This window comes from Pyrgilauda ruficollis, unplaced genomic scaffold, assembly GCF_017590135.1.
Source record: "Pyrgilauda ruficollis isolate IOZ18807 unplaced genomic scaffold, ASM1759013v1 scaffold3, whole genome shotgun sequence".
Classification (NCBI taxonomy): domain Eukaryota; kingdom Metazoa; phylum Chordata; class Aves; order Passeriformes; family Passeridae; genus Pyrgilauda; species Pyrgilauda ruficollis.
This window is the reverse complement of record NW_024524377.1, coordinates 16,298,368-16,325,939: the sequence shown is the minus strand read 5'-3', so window position 1 is coordinate 16,325,939 and position 27,572 is coordinate 16,298,368. Positions and strand designations below refer to the sequence as shown.

At 39.7% G+C, this 27,572-nt stretch overlaps 1 protein-coding gene across 1 annotated transcript in view; it reads right to left on the bottom strand.

Moving 5' to 3' along the window:
- Positions 1 to 67: 67 nt before the first annotated feature.
- CSRNP3 (cysteine and serine rich nuclear protein 3) overlaps positions 68 to 27,572 on the bottom strand; it is a 90,231-nt gene continuing 62,726 nt past the window's right edge. The window contains exons 3-6 of the mRNA XM_041473325.1: positions 18,530 to 18,700; positions 7,940 to 8,199; positions 2,588 to 2,884; positions 68 to 1,111 (exon numbers count right to left, since the gene is read on the bottom strand). Of these exons, the coding sequence (XP_041329259.1) occupies positions 68 to 1,111; positions 2,588 to 2,884; positions 7,940 to 8,199; positions 18,530 to 18,700 (1,772 nt within the window). The remainder of the gene's footprint in view (positions 1,112 to 2,587; positions 2,885 to 7,939; positions 8,200 to 18,529; positions 18,701 to 27,572) is intronic.

Sequence of the window (27,572 nt, the reverse complement as noted above, 5' to 3'; positions counted from 1 at the left end):
AAGTTTCTAGGAAAATCCAATGGGAGTGAATTTTAACACAGGAAGTCAGTCCTAGAACAATTTAATTTTAAACAGGCACCGTCTCTACCACTGGTGATTTGATGCACTCTTCGTGCAGTCTGCTCTTCTCTGGGAGGTTTAGTGAATTCTCAGCAGGGTGCTCCTGCACATGACCGTCACCATTCAAAGCTGAAACAAAGCCATCTTGAGAAGGACCTTTCAAGTATGAGTGAAATTCCACTGGTGGGTGACTTGGCCTATGCTCAGTGTATAAACTGTTACAGGGAGCACTGCCATCCCCTTCAGAAGATGAGCAGCAAACAATCACTGAGGGGTTTGCAGAAGGGTAATGAGGGCTGCTAAAAGTTTCCTCTGATGGCCGTGTGTAGTCAGCAAACTGTTCTGAAGTCATGTTGTAAGGCACCAGAGAAAGACTACCGTTCTTGACAGCATCTCTTTCTGAGTAAGTCTCACCGATCTGGTTAGCAGTGCCAGCAACGTGGTTCTCTATTTGGTAATACAGAGTTGAAGAGTTAGTATAGTATGAGGCATTTTTAGAGTGATTTTCATGCACAGCAGTTCCGTCAGAGTAGCAAAGGACAGAAGGAAGAGGCACCATATCAGCATGGGAGCTCATACTTTCTACAAAATCATCTGCTTTTTCTTCCTCCTCATCTTCCTCCTCATCTTCCTCTTCCTCTTCATCATCATCTGATTCACTAGGGGCTAAACTCTGAGTACTAGAATCTGTAACTCCACTACAAAAGCTACTCCCATCTTCCTCTTCCTCCTCTTCCCCTGGGCAGTCCAAGTCCTCAGCTGACTGGGAATGCATAACTGTAGCCGGGGGTTCAGTTTCAATCTCAAAATTTTCTGCAATCGAATATTCAGCTGGATGGGGTCCTGGACTCATGGAACTACTGTGTGCACTTATCTCAGTGTGACAGCCATTGAGTGCTGGAACTTGCTGCTCTCTATTTTTCTCCAATTCAAGTTTCATTATTGTGTGCAAGAAGTGAGTCCGTACACGGATAGGGTTAAATTCGATTCTACCTGCTGTATTGCTACACCCTTCTTTAGTGCAACCGCACGGAAAAGACATACGATCCACCTTTTAAAAAAGAGAATACAGATTAACAATAGGAAGCAAAAGCCTGGTGACACGACAGAGCCTAGACAGCCTAGAGAAATACAAAGGTGAAGTGGGATTCACCTTGAGAAGTGCTGGTAGAATAAGTCAAAGCTAGCAAACATTCAGGGAGTCAGCCCTGGAGTTTAGCAGCACTGAGAGAACAGTAAGGGGCCTGGACATGCTCCACTATTGCAAAGAAGGGAAAATTTATTCTGTTGTTCCATAGGTGAAAGTATGACACAGTGGAACAAAAAATAGGTAGCTTTTCAATTTCTTTATCTGCTTTAGCTTTACTTCATTTTGTGCTCAAATCCAGGCAAAAGCATTACCAGAAACACCTTAAAATCTGGTAAAAATAATGGAAACTAGCGACCCATTGAAACAAAATTAATGGTATACAAAAACCTTTAAAAAGTTACCAATGGGGACACCTGATCTCTGAAAACACAAACAAAAACTCAAGTGCATTTTCAAAGGTAATCCAGTCAATTCTACATGGAATACTGTAAGACCAGGCACAGAACTTCTACATCTAATATCTTAAACTTTTGAAAATGTGACTGAATCCATGCATTGGCAAGTTTGATTAGACAGCCTGAGGTCTGTGACTTTCACCTGCACTGTAACACCTAAACATCAAATATGTGCAGGAGAACCACACAGCACAATCCAGTACATCTTCCCCACGTGTGGAGATGAAAACAGGAACAGCAAAGAGACTACATTATTTAAAATAGCAGAGAAAGTTTAGCTTGGATTTATGAGATGATGAAAAATGCATTCAGGAAGAAAATTCAGCTGCACAACAGCAACTCAGCAGAACTAGCAGAAATGTATTTTAGAGAACATGTTGGGACATGTACAGCTGACACTATGCAAATGTACAATATGAAATACCTCTTCAGTCTGCAGAGGAAAAACCTGCTATATTAGCAGATACCTTTTTACTGCATACATGCAAATTTATCATGCACAGATTTTAAGTATCATGCATGTTACATAAAGGACAGCATCACAGAATGTATTTTATTGCTTCCCATGGAGTTTGGACTGTAATTCACATTTGGAGTGTCCGCTAATTGTTTCTAAAATAAAAGGTAATATCCCTTCTGAAAGCTGCAGGCTACTTATTCTTCTGTTGTCCACATGTGCCTATTTAGATAAAGACCTAAAAGGAGTATGAGGAGCAGAATACTTGTGTAAGAGCAAAAAAAAATACCCTAAGACATGTATGTGCCTAAAATCATACTGAAGATATTTTAGGACATTGTATTGACCGCCCACTATAAAACCTTAAGGCCTTAAAAAATAGGTTGGACATCCACAAGTGTTATTGTCTAATATTTAATTTCCAATAGTTATAACTTCAAGAACAGAAAAAGCACACATGTACACAGACACATAACCTTCCCCCTCCCCAGACAATTAAATAATGACAATAATGTAGACATTTACCTGACATTTTATGCCTGCAAGACTGCAGGTGCAAGTTTCTGGGTCACAGAACACACGGCAGTCACAGCCACAATCCTCTCTGGACAGGCGGATGGCTCGCAGCTCGTGTTTTTCTTCCACGTCAATCTTCTTCACTCCAGAAGCTCGCAGCAATGCCCGTCGCTTCTTTGTAGGCAGGGGTTGGAGAAAGAAGTACTCATCTACTTCAGTGTTGTCTAGATCAATATCATCATCAGAAATGTCATCCAGAGTCAGTGTATTGGCTTCCTCAGATTCCACCGTACCGTTCTTTGTCATCTGTTGCACAGAACAATTAACAATTAACGAAGTCCTTAAACGATGCTCACACGTACGTCATGTCATGGATGTCAGTATGTGAAATGCATTATCAATTGACAAAGCTGTATGTAAAAAAGCTGCATGACTGCCAGGAAGTTCCAGAAAATGACCACAGATAGGGTGACCAAGCATTTCTTTCCCATTTAGAATATGAATTAAAAATGTATATTTAATACCAAGTTTGTAATGAAGGTAAGAAATTAACTGTTCTTTATTTACCTAAATTTACTGTTTGCCATTAGCTACTAGATTTCATGCCTTTCTGAAATCTAGTCTTTTCTGTATTGTGTCACAAGATAATTTTTGAGACCTTAATTGATTCCTGTCTCTGAGCTCTCTGAAATTCTTAAATATCCCTTTTGAGATAGCAATGATACTACTGACATAGGTTCAGATCATGATGCATCGCAGGTTTGTAAAATGGTATATTTCATGTACTGCTCCATTTTCTGTTACACATGTCACATTACACTGGTAAAAGAGGGGGTAATAGCTCCCTGAACAGTTTTGCCTGGCCCTGGGACAATGGGAGATAATTTACACCAGGTATTTCAACGTATTAGTTCAGTAAGGTAGGAAAAGGAACATTAGAAATCATCCTTTTTCCTGTACATTACAGAGAGAGAGAGAGGGAGAGGTAAATCCACACAGGGATTAAATGCATCTTGAATTATCTGCCTGAAGCTAATATCTCACCATACACAAACTCAGCCTGAATATTTCAATCCAGAATGGCATTCTTGGTTATATCTTTTCATTTATGTTAGCAAGGTAAAACTAAATAGAGTGTATTTATATTTCTTTGATTTCTTTGCTTGTTTGTTTAATATATAATAGGGGAATGACCTACCCAAGAAATCTGATTTCTCTAGTTTTATATACACAAGGCTCAAACCACTCCTTAAGCAGATCACTGTTATTAAATCTAAGTTTGAAACTGTGGTGGGAGAAAAATTCTGATCCTGTAATTAATTTCCTATTTTATTCAATTACTGTTTAATAAAAATTAACTTTTAGGGCTCTTACTCTAAATGCTGTAACTGGTCAGCACACAAAGGCACCTACAGAACCATTCCAATCCTGTCACATATTTCTCCTCCTCCTGCAAATCTTAACTACTTTGCTCCACAGCAGTAGAGCGTTAGGGACTGGTCTCCAGGGATGTGCTGAATGCCATGTGCATCCCGCAGGCTGGAACATCAAACGTGTGCCACCAGCCAGCAGTTTGCCATTTCAAAGCACCTCAGCTCCTGACTCCTTTGCAGGATGATTTCCTTGTTGTCGCCTCTTAACTTTTTTTTCCCTCCTCCATTTTGCCACACAAAAAACAAATGAATTGATAAAAGGAAAGAGTCTAAAATTTCTCAAAAAAGTAACTGGGTAACTACAGAGGGAGGAAGACTATCAAAAACTACCAAGTACATTTTCCAGAACTTCAGGGGAACATTGAGCTCTCTTGATTGTCATAATATTGCTCATCTGAATTCAACTTGATAGTAGATGGGTAAACTTCCTCATAAATCTAAAGGTCAATGTCATAACCACAGAGCAAAGACCAATGAATATGCGAAGCCTCTGGGTGAAACTCAGTCCCACTCAGTAAAACAGGAAAAATGCAGGATGGACATCCCTGCCTTGCGGTGATTGGAAGTTATTCCTTACAACTTCCCACAAAGGGAACCTACTGCGCCCACAGACCAGGGAGCCTTAACACCACTGGTCTCATGCTAATCATGTTAATTTCAGGAGACATTATGAGTAAGCAAAAGAACTCTCTTAGGGAATTTTTTGTGCTTACTCATGTTCTCTCAAATGATTACCTTGTACCTTTCATTTGATAAGATGGCTTTTACATCCAGGATTTTCACACTCTGCTGCTAATAAGTGTTTTTGCTCCTGTCAGCACTGTTCACATAAAAGTGCTGGTACTAAATGGCCAAAGTGACTTGAAGATGATTTCACAGCCTTTATCTGCTTTTAGTTAGAGGCGTTTCTTATTTGGCCCTTTGCTTTTAGCAACAAAACCAACAAACAGTACCTAATACTATGGAAACTCAATTTCAATACATTCCTGTATTTTTATCTTTTTTTAAGAGGTTCTACAGGAGCAAATACTTTCTACTCACTGATTTGTATATTTTAATGCAATTAAAAAAAATTCCCAGAGAAACTGAAATTAAAAACCACACTGAAAATGTTACTTGCTATTTACAAATGGTTTTCAAATAGAAAAACTTCTGACTAAACTTCATTCTACACTATTTTCTCATTTTCTTCATTTTTCTGTGATGTACAGTAATTTTTTATGCAAATTCTGGTTAGCAGAACTATTATTAAATGAATAATAGTTCTGCTGACATAACTGCTGACACTGTCACCTTAGAATGCCACATTTCCTTTTTTATTCATTCAGAAACGATGTGAATGACCAAGCAGCTCTTCCATCCCTGTAATGAACAATCAGCAAGGCCCAGTTTTCTTAAGCAAACAAAACATGCTCGGTGCTTTACAGAGACTCCACTAATTCAGCAGGTCCTGGATTTTCTCTTCATGGTTGAAATTTTCTTTTTTCTTTTAAACCCAAGCACATAATCAGGGATGAAACTAAACAGAGGTTAATGGACTAGTTAAAACAGGAAGATTTTTGTTGCTTATGTTTTTATGCTCCAGATGAAATATTTCACTCTAGTAAAAGCTTTAACACCAGCAAAATGAAAATAAGGAATGCAAAAAACCTCTCCTTATTCACTGAATACTTACAAAGATTTTTTGCAGAAACTTAATAATATTAATAATCATCCACTCAAACAAATGACTGGGAAGATGGAAAAATATGTATTTGGAAAATGAGCAGAAAGTATGGTCTGTGTCCCCAGAACAGCCAGGGCAGAAGCAAAACAAGTTAATTAAGAAAGGAGATACATCCCAGGCAAGAGGAGGGTTAGGAAAGGATGAAGAGCCAAGCTCCAGTGCATAAAGACTAAAAGGCCTCATCTACTCTCTCAAGGTAAATAAGATCTGTGATTTTCCTTGATTTACTTTCTAGCTAAGAAAAGTGAAATATTTGTGTGCTTAACTATTCTTCACTCACTCCACTGGGGATTCCTCTCTTTGATCTGATTCCTGGAAGTCAGCCAAGGGATCTACAGCTAGTCATCTGTTATACAGCACAATTCACACTTGATGCTCTGGAACTCCTGTGATGTGAGATGTTAGAGGTATAACCTCTATCAAGGGATAAGTCAGTAACACTCTACTAGCCTTTGGTTTCCAACCTGTCCATATAGCTGTCTTTGATTTGCCTCCATCCTGAGTGGTTTTATGTTTGTTCTATGACAGTTCAAAGTTTATGACCTTATGAATTTATTTAATAATTTATTTAGCTATGAAAAAACCCCAAACAGTTAGGAGACTGAAAAAATTAATTACAAAAGTGAGGATCATGCACACTTCCTCAGGCCCTGAGACAAAGCATTCATAGCTCACTCTACGGAAAAAATGCTTAAAGGCATTTCTTAAACTTAGAGGGTGCCACTTTGTTCTGCACAACTATAGAAACAGAGATGTAGTATCACAAAAGAAGGGGATATGCAGCACAGAAGCTCAGTTACAGCTCTAAATATTGTTCATTTTTAATTACAGGATTCATCTGAAAAAGAGTCAAAAATATATGCAACACAATCCATGACACAAAAAAAACAGATGTTCTGCCACCAGTTTTAAAGCAGTAGAAGGAACACACTCCCTTTCCCGGTTCTCCTTTACTCAAATACAGAGTTTCTTTCCTATGTTGTATTCAAAAGCAGCTCTATTGGGAAGCTGGCCCCAGGAAGGTATCCTGGGGTGCATCAAGGAAGTGTGGCCAGCAGATTGAGGAAGGTGATCCTGCCCCTCTGCTTGGCCACATCTGGAGTATTGTGTTCAGTTCTGGTCTCCACAGTTCAAGAAAGACAAGGAGCTACTGGAGAGGGTCCAGTGGAGGCCACAAAGATGGTTTGGGGTCTGAAGCATCCCTCTTGTTAGGAGAGACTGCGGGAGCTGGGCCTGTTTAGTCTGGAGAAGACTGAAAGGGGGTCTCATTAATGCACATGAATATCTCAAAGGGGCTGCCAAGAGCTTGGTGTCAGACCCTTTTCAGTGGTGCCTAGCAGAGCAATGAGGAGCAATGCCTATAAACTAAACACAAGGAATTCTACCTCAACATGTGGAAGAACTTCTTTACATTGAGGGTGGCAGAGCGCTGGAACAGGCTGCCCAGGGAGGATGTGGAGCCTCCCTCTCTAGAGACATTCTAGAGACATTCAAAACCCACCTTGACACATGCCAATGTCACCTGCTCCAGGTGAACCTTGCCTTGGTGGGGGCTGTTGAGCAGATGATCTCCAGAAGTCCCTTCCAATCTGTGATCTTGTGAAAACTAGCCAGGATTTGTTCTGACTAGCTAAACTGATATAGCTGCTTAATTTATCTGACACATTTCTTCTTTAATGGACATTCTTTGGTTAAATAGTATAGACACACGATCACAAAAATTGGTATACTGAAAACAAAAACCCTTTAGTATCACTGTTTCTTATTTTTTCCCGAATTCACTCAAGTCAGCAAAGAAACTAAGCTCTTTCACTTTCTGTACCAATAATGCTACCATTCCTTTCTCTAATAGGCCATTGGGCTCAGAAGACTCATTCTCTTCCTGGCACTTCCAGACTTCTGCTGAACACCTTGTTCAGGGCTAACTCCCACCACTCTCTGCAGAAAACAGGGAGTAAAGAACAACCTCCCTGTAAGCACTTGGAGCAGCACAACAATGACAACTACAAGAGCACTTGGGTATAACCAAGCAAAAATGCATCTTCAGTAAAATTAGAAAACTCCAGGAAAACATCCATTTCAACTGAAAATGGAGCTCATAGAAGGTGATTGTTTTGTTTCACACACACACCTTGGGCCCCTATAGCTCTGACACTGTTCAGTTAAATTAGGGCAGAGATCAAAGTCTTAGACAAGCTTTACCTTTAACTTTAGAGAATTGAGTTTTTCCTCCCTTAGATGCTCTCTCAACATCTCTCGGTGGAGCCTCTCCTGTTCCATGGCAAACTCCCCCAGGGTATACTGGCGCACGCTGTTGTGGCGAGTGGACATTCCCAGCGTGCTTCCTCCTTGGCTGGGAACACTGGTGAAGCCTTGCCTTCTCGTGAAGTAATACACAGTAACACAGTTAAAGTGGACATTCTTTGTTCTCTTCCGCTTCTCTCTCTTCAGGATTGAAGACGCTGGAACAGAGGCAGATTTCAGTGTGAATGGTAACTTGCAGTCAGGTAGCACATGTGTTAAGATAAAGGGAACTGCACAAGTGACAATATCTGACTACACAGACACCACATTCCAAGGTGAGAATAATGAGTTAGAAATATTAACCTCATATGCAAACCTAAAAGCCACTACAAGCTGTTACAGCGATGAACACCATTGTCTACTTCAGAAGACAAATACTTGGCCAGGAAAGTTTTTCCTTCCCATTACATCATGAAAATGTTTTATCCTTTTACCAAGAAAGCAACCAAATCCCAGCAAAAGAAACCATTTTCAGTGTCACCACCCAGAAGGTGATCCACTGACTTGCACCTCTTCCAAACCCTGTGAACAAAGTTGCACAAGGCAGCAGAAATCCACATTGCTACAGCACTGGGTCACCCTGACAGAAAAGATTAGTATATCCTACTATCTAATTTGTGATAAATTTATGTTGGAAAGTCCATAAAAGCAGTATGTTTAGTGTTTCATACTGTCTCAAAATTCATACCATCATCATCACCACTGAATGATATAGAAATAATTCTGACTAGCAGTCAGACCCACTTTGTTTTTCTTTACCTTCATCTGACTTTCTGCGGCCATCCACTGAATATGTGTGTGTGTATAGTCTAATTTTGACAAAAAATTAAATCTAGTATTTTCCAACTCTTTTCTGATTCTACTCATACCTGTGCTCAGGTTTTTTAATGAACATACGCAGCAACATATGAAACTTGTTTAAAAAAATGCCAGATTTTAACTATTAAATATCCTTCTTCTTTTGGGTCTACAGACACTTAGAAACTCCTTCCCATAATACTGATCTATTGTTTCTCACTGATAATAGCTGCATGCCTTTAGAGGAAATAAAAAAAGACACACAAACCTTAGAGAAAGGTAAGGGACACTCCTTGATTTTTAAGATGAGCAGTCCGATTTATTTGATTTGTTGCAAAATAGCAACAGGCTGTTGAGAATGCAGCTTGTAAGTCATTGCTTTGCAGTTTATAGGCAACAACTGCAGGTGTGTGCGGGTATGAATGAGAGACCTCATTGCCAGAATTCAGGCAGTAAAATGATTTAAAGGGTGCCTGACCACTCTTGAATGGCTTGGAATCATTCTATAAAAGCAGGAAGAGCAACAAGATGTACACTGATAATCTAGAATTCCATCATTTCTAGAGATGGGACACATTTGGCCTTCAGGCCTGGTTTATTGTCACAGGTAAAACATAGTTCAGTCTCTATTACTGTTATGTTGTGAAATGTTAATCACCACAAAAATAAATCCACAAATTTCTGCATTAAGTAAAACTGTCAAAATACCCAGCATCATCTACCAAACTGTGGGAAAACCAAGTATATTAGAAAATAAAGCCCTGTATCCAAATTACAGACAGTGTGTCCTACAGACATTATCACAGAATTTTGTGGCTCACTGAAACAGGATTACTTTTCCTAAATACTAACAAGCTGCTAGAAGTATGGTAAAGTATATGGTTTGCTATTTAAATAACAGGCACTTAGACCTCCTGCAGGTATGCTGGATTGTAAATATAAAACAGATAAATATGATCTGGTCCTGTTACTCACATGCTGCTAGTAAAGCATGTTACAAAAAAAGCTGTAGCATGTACAAAGGGAAATCAAAAGACAAATTCTGTTACATTAGGCATGTTTAATTTACATCCAAGTTGAAACAAATCTCATATCAACAAAGCTTGTCAAAAATATTTATAGGAAGCCTTTAGTGAGCGAAGAGGGTATTTCATTAGCAGACTAGTTGATAGGGATGTGTCAATTTTGAATTACATTAAATACGGTTTTAACATGCTGATTTTTTTCATATATACCACAGTTCCAAAGCAAAACTACCTTTAATAAGATCAGTTTTTTAGCATTCGTAAGATGGGTAATTTTCATACTGAGCCATTCTCTTTCAATGTAACATAAAAGCAAATACTCTAAATCAGAACCTGCACTGCCAATATGCTCTAATACATAAGAGAGTGCATATTTAAAAAAAACCCTTTTTTTGCTGAATGAGGTATCTAAACCATTCTGGGGTGTATACAATTTCTGATATCAGTATCAATGCTATTTGGATCTCAACTGGATGATGCCACTATTTCAGAATACTGGCAGCTACTGAAAGGCAGGCAGCTTTTTTGCCAAATAAATGAACCAGTCACAAATGAAATATAAAACTATTGCAAAATACTCAAGGAAAGAAAAGGAAACCTGCTCTTGAAAAAAAAAATATATACACATATATTTAATGAAGAAATTGAAGGTAACTGCACCTGTAAATCTCACAAGTTAGAGCATCACACAAACCTTTGAATCCTCATCTGTAAACCTGAGTACCTGTGACACAAGGTCTGTGTTGATAGTAATCTGGTTTAGATCTTAGCTGTGGAACTCCTGACAGGGCTGCTTTACTGGCAGGAATGACAAATACTGCAACAAAACCACTTCTCTTTTTTCAAGTCTCAATCTCTTTACGGTAGAGATACTACTTTAATACTAATGGCTAAACATAAATAATGACCCTTAGGTTTCATTCACACACTACACACTAACAGTAGCTAAATGAAGCTAAGCAGAAGAGTCTGTAATCTAGTTACCCCCAGATGGAAAAAAGAGTCATCTCTGATAAAAACAATATACCATGAATGAGCTTTTACACTATGCTGCCTTGATGTGAGCTCCAAAATACTATTAAACTTTGAATTGAAAAACAACTGATTTGAACCCTTTGCTTCAAACCAACCAAAACAGAACTACCATCTTATCAAGAGTCTGGGGCATTTGTTATTTTGCATGCACTGTACCTTACACAGTATGTTAAATCTGCTGGAATCACTGCTACAGGCGCTGTTTAACTCAAGACAGAGCAGAAAACCACACAAAATACATATGTTCTGATCTGTTAGAAAGCATGAATATACCCCAGCAAAATTTAATGAAAATCTGAAAAGTTCAGGTTTTATCATACTTAGTCATCATTTATTTCTTATATCTTGGTAACAGATGTCATCATTGGCCCATCCAACTCCCAAATCCCATGAATAGTAGTTTTCTAAAGGGAAAAAATCAGTATTTCCACTAGCAATCCAACCTATGCTTAAAAGAATCACCCAAGTTTGATTTGTATAGGAATAAATTATAACTGATGCAATAGGTAAGCAAGAGCAGTAATATGCTGGCAGACTGAAGCAAAGCTTTCCTGATTTGCTCTCATATGTCCAAGGCACTATGCAGCAGCACTGTCCATTTGCCTTTCAACATCCTAATTTTCCAAGCTGGGCGCTGGAGCTATAGCAGTGTGAAACCTGTGGAAGATGCAGCCCCTCCTTCTGAAAAAGAATCCAAACCTCCCCCTAAGAAAATCACCCGCTGAAGCTGTGTTCATCCATCAAATGCAAAATCTGCTTCCTATTTTTATACAATCCTGATAGGAAAGACATTTTAAGCTCATCATGTTTTTCTAACATTTTTTACCCAGAAAAGTGGTAGTTCTTTGATTACGAAACTTAAATGATCTCAGTTCTGGCTGAACTCCAAGACATAAGCACTTTCTTCTGCTGTCTCAGCTATTCTCCTGATGTCAAAGACACATGAAAATAAATGTGAACCATATGGCTCCCCAGCAGATTACTCACACTCCTGCATCAGTGAGGGCAAAGCAATGCATTGTCACCAGTGCAGAAATATCTTAGGCATGTGAAAATTTCAAAAGGCTGGAAAAAACATGTGTGAAGCAGCCTTTTGGATTAAAGCTCTATCTTAGACCAGTGCAAATGCAGCATTTCTGACACTCTACTACCAATCTGTCTGCTTTTTACATACTCAGTGTCATATAAACCATTATGGCAAGAAGGATAGCACCATTCTCCACTGCTCCATGACTTTCCATGCAGTGTTTCATCAAGTCTAACACCACAAAACAGCAAAACCTAACCCCTCCTGATAATCCAGGTCAGAACGCTGCCTATAAAAGCCACCTTGCTTCCCAACCCTCACAGAAAACAAAACCCAGGAAAAGGTTGTATCCAGAAATTGCTTCTACCTCTTTCTCTTACCTCTCCTTCTATCCCATTATCTTACAAAAGGTATTTTCTAAGAGTCTCCATACACTCAACCTACAAATTTCCAACCCTGAATGATAAAACACTTTTCCTACATGCTGGAAATCTACACTAAGAGGAAATCCTGTGATATAAAATACACCATCCAAAAGAAACATGTAGTCTTGAGGACAAGGGAGGTATTTTCTAGAAGAAATGTGAATTTCAAAGTCTAGAAGGGAACTGCATACTCAGTTGTAAATGAGAGGAAATTTGAGAGAAGAGGGACAATGCTGTGGAACACCACCACCTACCTAGAGCACTTCACTGCTCTATCCTTCTAGTAGCCTCCTTTAGGGTAAAGCCAAAGCTAAATTCACCTCACAGGAGGAGCTGGATGGGAATGCTTCCCTAATACCAGATTTAAGTCATATTAGAACAGGTTTTTGAAAATTATTAGCTCACAGACAAGTCTGACATGAATACAGAGGATTTAATTTGTATTTAAGCATTTTACCTCACTGTCAAGTGATTTGTCTGAAATCATGCAGAAATGTTTAATTGTTAGGGCTCATACTAGAAGCTGGAACCTGACACTAAAATTTTAGTTGAAAGCTTTAAGTTACTTCCTCAGCACACTCCACCTCCAGAGTGTTTTTCTGTGACGTTCCTCATTCTAGTCCAGTTTCTCCCTTCTGCAAACACCATCAGCCTGTGGGGAGGAGTGGAGATGGTTAAGTGCTCTCTGCCTCACCATTTCCTCTAAATACCAGCTGCTGTTCCATAGTTGATTATTCCTGACCTCGGCCCCAAGGTGAGGGGAAAGTCCTTCCAGGGATCCTGGTAGGAACACCCACCCATGCATAACAATTGCATTGCTGAGCTCTCTTAGGACAGTACAGGCAATCCTTTGTCCCATCCTATGTGGGACTTCTGTGAATGGCCATTTCATGCAAACACAGCTACCCGTTCAGCTGACTGACACTTTGCATTTACAACCATATTTTATGTATCTATCATGAACATCTTCTGACAAAACGATTTTGTTTGATTTTTGTTTTCTAAGCCAACAAAAACATCATGTAATGCAAAAACTGTCTCTCTGGTTGTATTGTGTGCAAAGTGCACTAATTTATAGCAGACAACTTATTTAAAAATATACAAACATAATTAGTTGCGCAAATCATTCTAATAACTAGTGAGAGCCTGCTTTATAACCCCTCTTTTCAATTTTTAACAACTGTCACCACAGTATTCCTTATTCCAGATGAAGAGATGCTGTCATGGTATACACCCTGTCCTGTCATTCTGTGTGAGTTTGAGCTAAGACATTGCACTACATTTCGCTGAATTTATTTGCATTTCTTGCTTTTTAATGCTCAGATGAGCTGACTTATTTTAAAATCAAATACAAGAATCCCTCAACCTGTTAGCATTTCATAACATGAGTCAACAAACAGCAATAAAAACATACTCCTCATTAACAAGGAAATTCCAAGCCTGGTTGCTGGCAACATAAATAACTGCAAGATGCCATGAAAAAAGGAATGCCTGCATTTAGTTGCAGGTGTTTTCCCATAGTAAACCAGCACCACCACTTCTGACTCATTTAGAGTTGAAGTTTCTATCATTAACCAGCAATTAAACATGCAGCTTAAGTTCAAAGCTCAGGTTGTACCTTGTGCTATTGACCTTACACCAAATAAAATTTTATCCCTCTATGAAGATAATTCAGAAGAAGCTACACCTTCCTAAAGACTTCACACCTTCTTTCACATTATGCATGGCCACATAGATAAGGCAATCTCAGTAAGTTCGCAGCTCTACAAAATTCAAACAGTACTTTACAGGGCATATTGAAGGAACTGCAACAGGGATGTCTTTGTGTTTTGAAATTCCTCATCATCTTTAACAGCAAAATCAAAGGATGGCAAGAGCACTTAGAGACCAAAGGATTTTCTCAGAGCCCTCAGTGACCTGCCCATTCCTAATGAATCAAAGTACATCCCAAAGCACTCTAAAGACAGTACCCTCATTAGTGGAATGGGGGGACCTGTGATTATGGCCTCAGGATAACCTTGCTCATGACAGCGATAATGTTAATGGCAACAGAGAGATAAGTGATGGAGGATATCAACCAGACTGCGTGATGGCACCACCTCCTGCTGGTGATAATCACCTTATCAGATAAGCTGCTGCTGGCCCTCCCAAGTGACTGCAGGCGAGGAAGAGAAGTTTCAGCTACAGGACACTGAAGTTGAAATGGCAGAGAAAAGCAGCAGCTCCTTGTGTTTCTTAAGAGATGCATCTGTGATTAATGTGCTATGGGGAGTTAATACCAGCAACAAAGTGCAAAAGACAGAACTTCACAAAGTCCCCATAGGTCTTTCAATTGCACACCATTCTATAAGTTCAATTTGCATATTCCTCTATATCAGAAAAAAAAAAAACAAAACAAGAAGCATTTAGAAGCAGGTACCTCACCAAAGCAGGGAGAATCACAGAATGATCAAATTATTAATGTTGGAAAAGACCTCCAAGATCATCAAATAATTTTTGACTGAATACCACCATGCCCCTTAAACTGTATCATGAAGTGCCATGTCTACTTGTTTTCTGAATACCTTCCAGGGATGGCAATTTCTCCTCTTCACTGGGGAGCCTATTCCAATGCTTAACTTCTCCTTCAGCGAAGCAACTTTTCCTAATATCCAACCTAAACCTCTCCTGGCATACTTTGAGGTCATTTCCCCTTGTCTGTGAGTAGAGACCCCCCACCTTGCCACAGCCTTTTCTGGAATTGTAGAGAGCAATAAGATCTCCCCTGAGCCTCCCTTTCTCCACTGAACACCCACAGCTCCCTCTGCTTCTCCTCATAGGATTTATGTTCCAGACCCTTCACGAGCTTCGTTATCCTTCCCTGGAAGGGCACATATCCCCCCAGAGCTAAGCTGCAACGCGGAACTCCATGTTCCTCAGTGCACACAATATAGGAATGGTCAGGGTGTTGTACTGACATCCTCAACAGCAATTCCAGGTCTTTTAGCTTGCTGTGGAGCAGATGATACACAGCAGTGGGGTGCCAGAACTGAACAGGGCAACTGAAAGGAGCTCCAATGGCATTTTGAGCGCTCCAGCCCTGTATTCCGTGTATGCTTAAGTCCTGACTAATGCTGTACATACATGCTTGCACTGCTACTTGAAGATGAACATCCTTCTTTCTGATATGAAGGCAGGTCTGTGAAATGGGACAGGCATGTGGACTATCCAGTAATACACTTTGGCATCCATTAAAGTAACTCTGCAATGACTAATGATCTGCTGAATCAAACTGAAATTGCTTCAATAGACTGAGAAGGGTAAGTAAAATACACAACAGGGACTATATCTGCCAGTAGTAATGAAGGCACTCCATCACCATTTGCTAAGAGACTTAAAAATGTGCACATCTGTAAAAATACACACACCTTATAAAGAAAATGCTAATGGTAAAATTTGTCTATTCTTTATGGACTGTAATTTTTATTTACTGACTCAGTCGCCTGCAACCTAGGCGAGGGATTTATTAATTTCTTCTTGTTGCTGTCTTTATTTGTTTAAATAGATATATTGTTAAAGAAACTCTGTGTTTATCCCTGTGTAACAGTCACAAGCAATAGCACTTAGGGCCATCTCAGTCATGTGTTTTTTGCCATCACACTACAGGGTTAATTGCTGAGAACAAAGTTATCTTCTGGTAGCTCTGCCCACCTGAATGATCCACAGCAGCTGCGTGCCTCATTTAGCTGGTAGGTTAAACTGACTGTAAGACTAATTGAGCAGAATTCTTGCTAGGCTCCTGTTTATCTGACCCAATACATATGGTTTCAAGGGCTGTGTAAATACAGAGATGCATCAGCTGTGCTAGATGGATTTATATACAAAATGCCTGCTTCCTAAGTGCTGAAGAGATTGTAGTTACAAGCAATTTAGAATTACCCCTTTGTCAGGTCAATTAGAAAGAAAACATAAGACTTAGAGGACCGTGTTAGCATTTTTTTTTAAATTCTCAGTTTAAGAATTAATATACAGATCTTGATGTTGGCTACAGGTCACACAACCCTCTCCCCCCCTTTTCCAGTCAGTAAAAGATAGTTTATAGTCAACTTCGTATTCGACTATATGAAAACAGACCAGAAAAAACACTGTACACAGGATCTGACAGTGTCCCACTAAACACAACAGAAAATGGTATAACATGTCAGGAAATAGCTTAGGAAGATAACCTCCACCAAGAAGGTATTCAGGCATGTAACAGAGGCAAGGAATCTCGACAGCCTTTTTTCTGCACTGGCTCTTTTCAGTCTGCTCACTGAAAAAAGTCTCACAGAACTCAACCTTACATTTAGATTCAAATATTCTACTTAGAAAAGCTCACCTCTTGTCTTTTACTGTGGAAGATGAATGAGTTTAAAGCATGAACAAAATACCTTCCAATGTACACTGTTACCAGTTTTGCTAGTATACATTACATGTGCATGTAATTTTCAGGTGAGTATCATGCAATAGCTCTTAAGTAATACAGGGGTTCTGTATTTGATTTCTTGGAATTTAGGCCAGTGCATCTATATTAAAGACAATACTTTTAAAAAAATACTATCAATACACACATAGACTACTTACTCTTTCTATTTCTATATCACCAGTGGATATATCCAAATGTATTTTTTAAAAAATGCAATAGGTACAATTTCTGTATGTGTGTGAGTGCACACACAGATGAACATTTATTACTCTGGCCAGAAATATTTCAGCTAGATAAATCATTAAACATAACACTGAAATACTGTAGTTTCTCTTACAGAAAGGGAAGTTCCTTTAAACTAAACTGTTTATTATGTCAACTACAATTAAAGCCTATGCATATACTACAACTTCCAAGTCTGTCCCCTGAATCGTTCCCTTTCATTGTATCACCTGTGCAAATATTCACAATAAAATTGTGGTCTTCTGCGTGGGTGGGAATGACTGTTTGATGTATAAAGCCTGTTTTCAGTCTATGATGAATAATCAACTAACTTCTTCAACAGATGTAAATGTTAAAGTACCAGCATGCAGATAATATTGTCCCCAAGACAATTTTCTAAATACTAATCTAGATTTAGATTTCTAAATACTACCAAAGAGGTTTACTGGGTCACTTACTCCTTTGTGTCACTTCAATAAAATAGGTCCCCAACTAGTACTGCATCTTAAATATCATACAGCACCTCAAGAGTGCTCCATGTAAACCCCTTTCAAAAGTCGTGCCTGTCCCTCCTGTGCACAGGAACATTCCCTACCAGAGCAAAGAGGATTCAGACCCTCACATCCAAACACCTGTTCAAACTGAACAGCAGCATCTGGAAGGAAAGTCAGTTATAAGAACATTCACATCGCATGCTACAAACATGATTTCTAGGCACATCCACACCACTCAGTTACATGGAACACACTGTATGGGCAGCAATGAGGAGCCTCACCTACTCCTTGGCACACAGTTTTAAGGAATAACTCCATAGAGGAGATCTAAATGCAACAGAGTTGAAGGAGGCAAACCCCTGCTTTTTAGAAGATGCAGTTCACTATTAATAAATAATATAACCACCTAAAACAAGTATCCTAAACTGTAAATTTATCCTTCCCAGAAATATATGCTGCAAATGCAGCTTTGCTAACTTAAGACCAAATTCTTATTTGTACACAAAACCATTGCAAAGTACAGAAATATCCTCTGGTACCTGAAAAATAGAAACTATTGAAATAATGTCTACACAACATCCATCAGTTCCAAATAAAAAAAAGCTTATATTGTTTTTAGAGAAGAACTCTCACCAATACTGTATTACAGAGAGCTGACAGCTGCAATACATTTAGCTAAGGAAAATAAACTGAGCTAAAGCACTTTCCCTACAGTACCTGTTTGAACTATTTGGAACACAACTCCTAACATTAACTAGAAACAGCTACATAATTCAAATAGCAAGTAGATAGGAGCTTCCAAGAGACTTCAAACTTTTACAACAGTCTAACAGACAAGAAGTCAAAAGAATGTAAGAGTATTTTACTAAGTATTTTTGAGCAAGTCATAAACTGAACATCATGGAGAGACTGTTTTATGATCTGTTCAATTAAAAATCATCATGCTTATCTAACCACAACATTTATTTTATTTTGAGAAACAGGAATAATTTTTTGGTTACAGAGAGTTAGTACTTACGGGTAAAATGATTAGAAGTGGATGGATTGACACTATCACCACTGTCAGCACTTTCACTGCTGGAAATGTCATCATCAGATTCCCTCACAGAGGAACAAGGTGAAGAGCCATCAACTTCTTCAAACTTCCTCTTTAAAATTCCACTCATTGCTGCAATGCTGTCACATGTACCTGTAGCAGGAACAGAGGCAATGAGGCACTGAAACATCCAGCTGCAGAATATGCAATCATAAACTCCAAAGAAATTTTTATTTCAAAATAGCAGTAAATTGCCACTTCTAGTCCTGAATAATCATTTAATATGAAATTACACTTGACTAATTAGGAGAGTGAAGCCATAAAGAAGAAAAAAAATCTGAAGTCCTACACTAACTTGACACGTATGGAGGTGATTATTTCATTAGAATAATCTGTAACATATTGCTTTCAGGGAGTATTTTTCCCACTATGTCAACAGCATCCCTATCTTCCAGGTTATGTCGTGAAATTTCAAACAAAGAAAACAATGATGGACCTGGTCCCTCCTTTGGCTGCCACAGGAGGAAGAAAAGTTCACAATCAGGGATGAAATTAAGAAGAAATCATCTTAAAGACTATAGTTCCCAATGCTAAATATAAGTGATGTAACCAGTGCTCATAGCACCCTTTAAAAATTTAATCTGATAATTCCAATATTACCAACAGATAAAAGACAGTGAAGGCACAAAGACCATATATGAATTTGTGCTCAATAAACACCTGGATTTCTGAAGTTACCCATAGCAGTTAAAGACACCAAATGTCTCCCAAACATTCTCCTCTCCAAACTACCACAGGTTTATGAAAGGTAGGTCACCCTTGACTAAGCTCATCTCCTCCTATTACAAGGTGACCTGCCTTGTGGTAGAGGCAAAGGCTGTGGATGTTGTCTACCTGGACTTTACTAAAGCCTTCGACAATGTTTCCCACAGCATCCTCATGGAGAAACTGACTCCTTACATCTTGGATGGGTGTAAAACTGGCTGGCTGGATGGTCCAGAGAGTGCTGGGGAATGGAATGAAATCCAGTTGGTGGCTGGTCACTAGTAGTGTTTCCCAGGGCTCAGCTGAGGCCAGTCCTGTTTAAATATCTTTATCAGTGATCTGGACAAGAGGATCAAGTGTCCATCCCCTCAGCCAGTTTGCAGATGACAGAAAGTTGGGCATGAATCCAAAGAAGGGCAATGAAGCTGGGGAAGGTCTAGAAAGTGGCTCATATGAGGAGCAGCTGAGCGAGCTGGGACTGTTCAGTCTGGAGAAACTGACTCCTTACATCTTGGATGGGTGTAAAACTGGCTGGCTGGATGGTCCAGAGAGTGCTGGGGAATGGAATGAAATCCAGTTGGTGGCTGGTCACTAGTAGTGTTTCCCAGGGCTCAGCTGAGGCCAGTCCTGTTTAAATATCTTTATCAGTGATCTGGACAAGAGGATCAAGTGTCCATCCCCTCAGCCAGTTTGCAGATGACAGAAAGTTGGGCATGAATCCAAAGAAGGGCAATGAAGCTGGGGAAGGTCTAGAAAGTGGCTCATATGAGGAGCAGCTGAAGGAGCTGGGACTGTTCAGTCTGGAGAAAAGGAGACTTGGGGAGGACCACATCACTCTCTAAAACTCCCTGAAAGGACTTTTTAGCCAGCTGGGGGTGGCCTCTTCTTCCAGGTAACAAGTGACAGGAGAAGAGGAAATGGCCTCAAGCTATGCCAGGGAGGTTTAGATTGGGTATTGAGAAAGATTTCTTCAACACAAGCGTGGTCAAGCATGGGAATGGGCTGCCCAAAGAAGTCACCATTCCTGGATGTATTTAAAAGACATGTAGATGTGGCACTTGGGTACATTGTTTAGTGGTGGACTGGTCAAGTTAATGGTTGGACTCAACGATCTTTGAGGTATTTTCCAACCTAAATTATTCTGTGATATCAAAATGAAGAAGTGAAATGCCTAATATATTCCTGAGGTCAAGTAGAATATTATAAAGCTAAGTCTTCAAGCAGAAATTTACCAGCATGTCCTGGTTCCAGCCAGGACAGGGTTAATTTTTTTTAGTAGCCTGGCGGGGGCATGGCCAGGACACCAAGGTTATTCTGTAGCACCTCACGTTTACTGGGGGCAGGGGGAAGGAAGTCTTTTCTGGGGAGTAGAAGTTCCTTATGGCTCCAATTCCAAACCAGAGAGAGCTGGTGTTGTCTACTGTGGGTTTCCACAGTGAGCAATAACATTCATTTTCTTGTACTCTCTGTCATGAATATTGTTGCCCTTACTGTTCTTCTTCTTATCTCACTGCTATTTCCAGTAATTTGTTCTTATCTGAACCCACGATCTTCACCTTTTGTGTCTCCTATTCTCCTCTCCAGAGCACTGCAGGAGGGAGGGAGAGTGAATGAGTGGCAGCATGCTTTGGAGAGTTTCTGTGGGAGCACTAAACTGGGGAGTACCCCCCAAACCGTGACACAGCAGAGGCAGAAATATTGCATGTAATTAACTAACTGAGGAGAGATCAAGAACAGCTGGATCAAGCCCAGAGGACGCAGCGCTGCCACTATCCTGCCTGCAGCACTGCAAAGACAAGTGCTCCTAACACTTACCCAGGCAAAAAGTTTGTCTGGGATTGATGACACACTGCACTTGTCAGGGATACACAACCCAGCATTTAGGACTTGACAAAGGGTTCTGCCCAGCCCCACTGAAAGCAAGAAAAATAAAAAATTAATTTACATTGCTCATGAGATAGAACTATTAAAATCTCTTCAGCTGCCTTCAGGATTCCTTAATTCTGGACCAGCCACATTCTGTTCCTTCCAGGAAGTTGAACTAGATACCTTCCAGAACTCCCAACCAACATTTCTATGGCTCTGTGTTTAAAACTCAAATTTATCTGTGAGGAAGCTTGCATAAACTGGGCTAAACAGCTACTAAATAAGACAAGGTTAAAGCAGATATTCCAGAACGGGCCAAAATGTTTAACAATTAGCACATTTCAGGCCTTTGGCTCAGGCCACTTCTTGCTCTCCTGGATTATGCAGGATGAAGCAAGTGCCAGAACCATTCCCAGCAGGCAGGCTGGATGGGGCACCTGGGTTTTGGCAGAAGCCTGACAGCTTAGCCATTGTGGACATGAGCTGTATCCTGCCACCTGGCAGCAGAAGCCAGAGAATGCTGTCCCTGGCCTGCGTCTGTCTTATCTTTTCAATTAGTACAGAGGCAGTCTCAGGGATGCAGCTGCTGTGCTCTGACCCTGCAAGCATGCACTTCAGCAGGTTCTCTGCTATCTCTGCTCACACTTGCCCTCATACTAGGTAGTTTCAATGTCTCCTATGTATTCTACAGCTCCTTTCAAGCCCCAACACCAGCTTCTTTCCTGGAAAAAAAACAAAGTGACAGTGTGAAGAGAACTGCAACCTTTTAGCATGGTATGAAGTCATAACAAGATAAAGATGGGTATATGAGAATGAAAACTACCAAAAAAAAAAAGAAAAAAGAGAAAAGTAATAAGGAAAAAAAAAAAAAAAAAAAAAAAAAAAAAAAAAAAAGAAAGAAAAAGCAGGACTCACCATCTTACAGAGTCTGAAAGACTAATTCCAAATTGTAATTCCACAAACACTGAAGCCTGTCTATATGAAATTCATGAATTGAGGTGGCAAGAACACAGTGGTTTCTTCCTAGTGCAACAAAAGTTTAGTTCTAATTATTTGTTTTGCTTTGCTGACAAAGCATTTTACCTTGTCTGCCAGCTCCTAAGCACAGCAGGAAGAACTTATGAGCAGGTTTAAACTTGCCTTTGCAAGTCAAGACTAGAAATTGCATATACATCATACAGCATTTTAATGATATTATTAAATTGCAAGGATTAGAACAGAAGTTTTATAAGGGAGCTCATTCACTTCTTGAGAATCAAAAGCTCTACAAAACACACATGTGATTGTACCAAGTTTAATATCCTGTCTCCAGCAGCAGTCACTATTTAATGCTTCAATGGAAAGCAATGGGATGCAAAATCCAGCCAAAACCACTGCAGATACATAGCTCTGCTTCCTCATCCTTACAGCCAATTTCCCCTAAGCATGAGACTCTAAATATTGCTATACAACAGCGCCCAGCCTCTTAGAAATTCACTTGACTTGGTCTCCTGAGGCAGCAAGTTTCTTATTAGTTTTCTGTGAGAAGAAAAAAACCACAACAAAACACATTTCTGAAACTATAGCCACACCCCCTTCAAAATCACTGCAGTTTCCACAATATTTTGGACAGTAAGCAGCAGGAAGGCAGCAGTGTCCAGCAGTATGCTGTACTAGACAGAACTACACGGGTACCCCCACAAAGTGGAGACAGCTGAGGAGAAGTCACTGACATCTTGTTGCTCTATTACAGTGGTATTTCCTTTTCAGTAGTGATTACATTTCACAGGAGGTAGAGTGCATCTGCTGATCCTGTACAGAATTAGGAAACACCTTTATATCTGGGGGGTGTGCAGGGAGGGAACAGCGATGGAGACACAAATGGAACTGCACATTAAGTTGTGCATCCCAAAGCTGGGGTGTCTGTCCAATGGCTGGCACGTTCCTGCTACACTCCCAACCTCCCAGCTGTGAAACCCTTAACAGCCTGCCCACCTCTGGGCAGCTCCCCAAAGCCACACAGCCTCTTGCTGGCACTACTCCTCTTTTAACGTGGGAACTAAAGCACTCATCAGCAAGAACAAGGAAGAGAAAATGAGCAAGAAATAGTGCAGGTCTGAAAACACTTGAGCACTTGTTTACTATACAGATTATTCAAAATTCTGAGTTAATAATCCCCATAACAAGATGCAGAATCCCATCAGAAGGTGTAGCTCATGAGAATAATGTAGAGGGAGCACTGGTCCCCGGTACAGCCAACACGTGCCTGCTCTTGGAACTGGTACCATATTTCCTAGGACCAGAAAACAAGAACAGAGGGAGTGATGTGCCATCTCAACAGCTACACTTTGACACCTCACAGCTACACCTGCTCAGTCCCTGAAAGGGCACAGGGACACACAAATGCCTAATTATATTGCCTGCTGACTGAGCAACAGCTGCTTTCACTGGAGTAACCAGAAACTTTGAAATTACTTCAACATCCTTGTCACTGGTCATCCCTCAGACCAAAATCCCTTTCCTAGAAGGTTCTGCCCATCTGTCACCAAACTGTCATCTTCAAAGGCATGCGAGTCTTTTCCAGGGTCCCACTTTCAAGTTCCCCTAGCATAAAGGCATTTCTGCACATACCCAAAGTTACAGAGATTTGAGATATCTGAATAAGCTCCTGTTGAGGTCTCCCTGGGAGTCTGAAACTTTGTGTTCTTTCAAGTAAGGTGTCCAAGATCAAAAGGAAAATCTATTATGAGTGTAAAGCATGTTGAGAAGGAAAAGGGACAGAAGGGCTGGGCCAGACCCAAACCCATGAGCAATTGTTTATGTACCCACAGGTTGGTAAATACGGTACAGCACTTGGCTGCTACCTGTGCCCACCCTCCTTGGAGTATGAATCTTGGCAGCATTTTCTATACAGAAAAATGGTCTCCACCTAAACAAAGGACTAGGATGCTCTCCACTAAGCTACAGCTTAGGGGCAGCAGGTACTGAACAACAGGCTCTGCTCTCCAGCACCTGGGTGGGTTTCCTAGCTGTGCTGCTGTGTAAATTAACAAGAGACCCACTCAGCAGCAGATCTTTAAAAGAAAGATGTTTTGAGAGGAAGAGTGACCCGTGTTCCACTCTCTTGAAAGGGAAGGTCAGAGTCCCACCCTTCAGGAGGTACTGGACTGTGACTGTGGAACACAGGGAGCTCCAACAGCACAAGCTATGATTCCATGCTGAAGGGTAACCACAGGGACATGGGGGATTAAAACATTTCTCTCTCAAGTATCTAACCTCCGACTACCTGGCTTCTTCATTCAGCAGACGTGACTTAGAGACTAATCCTGAAACCTTACTGAGAAGCAGAAGACCTGCAGTCCTCAACGGCCACAGACAAAGCTCAGTACAACAGAAAAACCATTCCTGCTCAAAGAGCCACTGGAAGGACAGGGAATTTTACAGCCATCTCCACACTGCTAGGAAACATGCACTCCTCCCTACACTCTGTGCCTCTGTATCAGTAAAGAGCAGCTTTGCTGGCTCTGTAATTCTGCCTTGTCTTCAAATACAATGGGATTCTGATCAATTCTAAAACACTTCAAAAGGAAATGTTTGATACACAAAGCAGATATATTAAATAATAGGATCTCTGGGGGAATGACAGTTTGGCTTATTAATTCTCAAAACTCTGTTTCTGAACATAAATTTCCCCCTTCTTCCCCCTTCAATAAAAGGTAACTGAATTCCCTTTAATTTATCTTCTGGACACCTTAAAATCAACTTTTCTCTCTAAACAGCTTTAATTACATCTTTAAAGCATTATGTTTGCATATCCCAGCTAATGCAACATCAGAATTACTATTTCAATATCTAGTCAGAACTTCCCTGTGAAGAAATACACCTTTTATTACATAATGCTTGCTTTAATTGAGAAAGCTTTAACTCTTGGGATTAGAGTTACACAGTACGTAGCTGTAGCCTACATGCCTTCTTTCAAACATATTTCCAGGCATTATGACTTCAAATGCAGAGGAAGTGTAGTGAAAATGTCAACAATGAGACTGCCAAGGGCATGGCTGGAAGAAATGGCTACAACAATTTAAATGGCTAAACAAATATAGGCTAAAAGTCAAGGCAAGGGTAAAGATATAAATTCATACTGCCTCTGGCAGGAATCAATTATGCTGGCTATTCTGACCTCTAAATGGGTTCCTCTGGAGAGGGAACATGAAAAGCTTACTCTCGCTCTCTCGCTTTTTACCTATTTTCTCTCATCTTCATTACAAGTTACATATGTATGTTCCACATGTCTAAACTTGGCAAAAAAAAATATTTTAAAAGGAGAAAGAGATAAACTGTTTTATCTGCATTAAAAACCAATGATAATTAAAAACTTTAACTGCAGTGGTTGAAAAGCATTCTCACTCCAAAGAACATTACTGAAAAGACTTGAAATTCTTAGTAAAGACATTTTAAGAAATGTCAAAGATGTGCCTAAAAACATGAAAAATTGCCTAAATTAGTCGGTTTTTTAAAATGGTAATACAGACTGAGTAACACAACAACGAAAGAGGCAAAACTGAAGAAAGAAAAAACCATGAGAAGGGATTGAAGCAAAAGGTTATGAAAAGATTTCTTTCCTACAGAAGTGTGACTCAGACAAAAATACTGTGTTTCAAATCTCCTTCACTATTTAAAAGAAATGTAAATGAAATAGCAAAGCCATGCTCTGTCATGATCACTGGAGGCCAGTTATAAAGGAGAAAGTATACAAAAATACAGGTGACCTCAAAGTGGAACGCTACCATTCAGTGGTGTTTATCTGTGCTATGTATCTGAACATACAGCTAAGGTTTTGCATTAGCTCAGCTCACTTTGAACAAGCAGCACAATCAGCAAAAGCAGATCAGCTGTACTAATATACACAGCTTTTGAGCAGAACTAATCTGTGGAGCAGAACACTGCCCTAACACAGACCACTTGCAGCACCCCTGTGAAATACATCTTTAGATTCAACAGGCATCTCGGAAGTGTAAATACACATTGCTTTGGATATCAAAATAAATGCACAGTAGAGGGTCATATAACGGAAAAATTATGTTATCTAGTAATTATTCTTCACTTAACTGCAAATTTTGTTGCTCTCCTAACGTTGGTGTTCTTTTTATACACTGGTAAAATTTAATTATGTATATACATTTAACGTACATGTTTACTATGCTTTAACAAATATTGGCAACAAGAATTCACCACAGAGGTGGCATGAAAAAGGGTCTTAGCTTATTATGCACCAAATCCTGTGATGCTGAAGACCTGCCTGTGCTCAGCCAGCAGCCATTTGCGTTTCAGTTCTGCTGCAGCGTTACACAATAGACATGCTCAGCACGTTCCCTAATGGACACGGTTTCAACTCCTCAGTTCAGTGCTCAAATTCCAGCTTGGCAGATGATTTTGACCAACCTCATGCCTTTGCCTTGTCACATCCACTCAAAAAAAGGCACAGCTACAGAAATACCTTCTATTATTCCTATGCAAGCACTGACAGATCTGGGTGCTCCAGGAGTTGCCAGGTTCAGTGAGGGAACACATGGAAAACAGTGAGGAGCCCCGATACTTCAACAGATTATATTCTTTTGACTTCGGCAACAAGACATTTAAAGTTTATTGTATGATCTTGGTTCTTTGCATCCAATGACTTAAAAGGAACCAATAAAAAGATTCTTGATGGATGGGTTTTTTAAATTTTTTTTTTCTTTTTTCCTTCTCTTTTTTTTTAAACACCAAAAGCATAAGAATCTCCAATAACAGCTTGTTATCTTTTTAATAAATGTTGACATTAGAAAGAACATAATTAACCCAATTCTCTAATAAAATCAGCGCTGTGCACATTTTTAAGACACCAAGTAAATATTTGGCACAGCTATTAGTAGTCATGTAAAGTTACAGACTGCTTCTCTGGTAGCCCAGAACTCTGTTGCTATTTTTTACTATAAAGCTGAAAGAAAACGGCAGAAACTAAAGAGCTAGGAAAATACCGGAAAACGTATTATTTTCATCAGCAGAAATATCTGAAGAAGAATAAAACAGGCCCCTAAAAACAAAAAAATATTTGGTCAGCAGGAACCAACATTCAATTGCCACCAATGAAATGAATGTAGCTCCATGGCATGACAGTAAAATCATGACTTCATTCAAGGCTTGGCCTCAAGTAAAGCCAAAATTAGAAAAAATATGTTTAAGTGCGTCTTTCTCCCTAGAGAATCAAGTCAATAAAACTATTCGTACTGGAAAATATAAATTATTAATATCTACTGGAAGGCTGTGATGTTTTGAAATTGCTGTCTTCAAAAATAGCTTTATGGCTATAATAATTCAAGCTTTCTATCTAGATCAAGGACAATGCACAAACAAAATATAATGCTACAATCTGCAT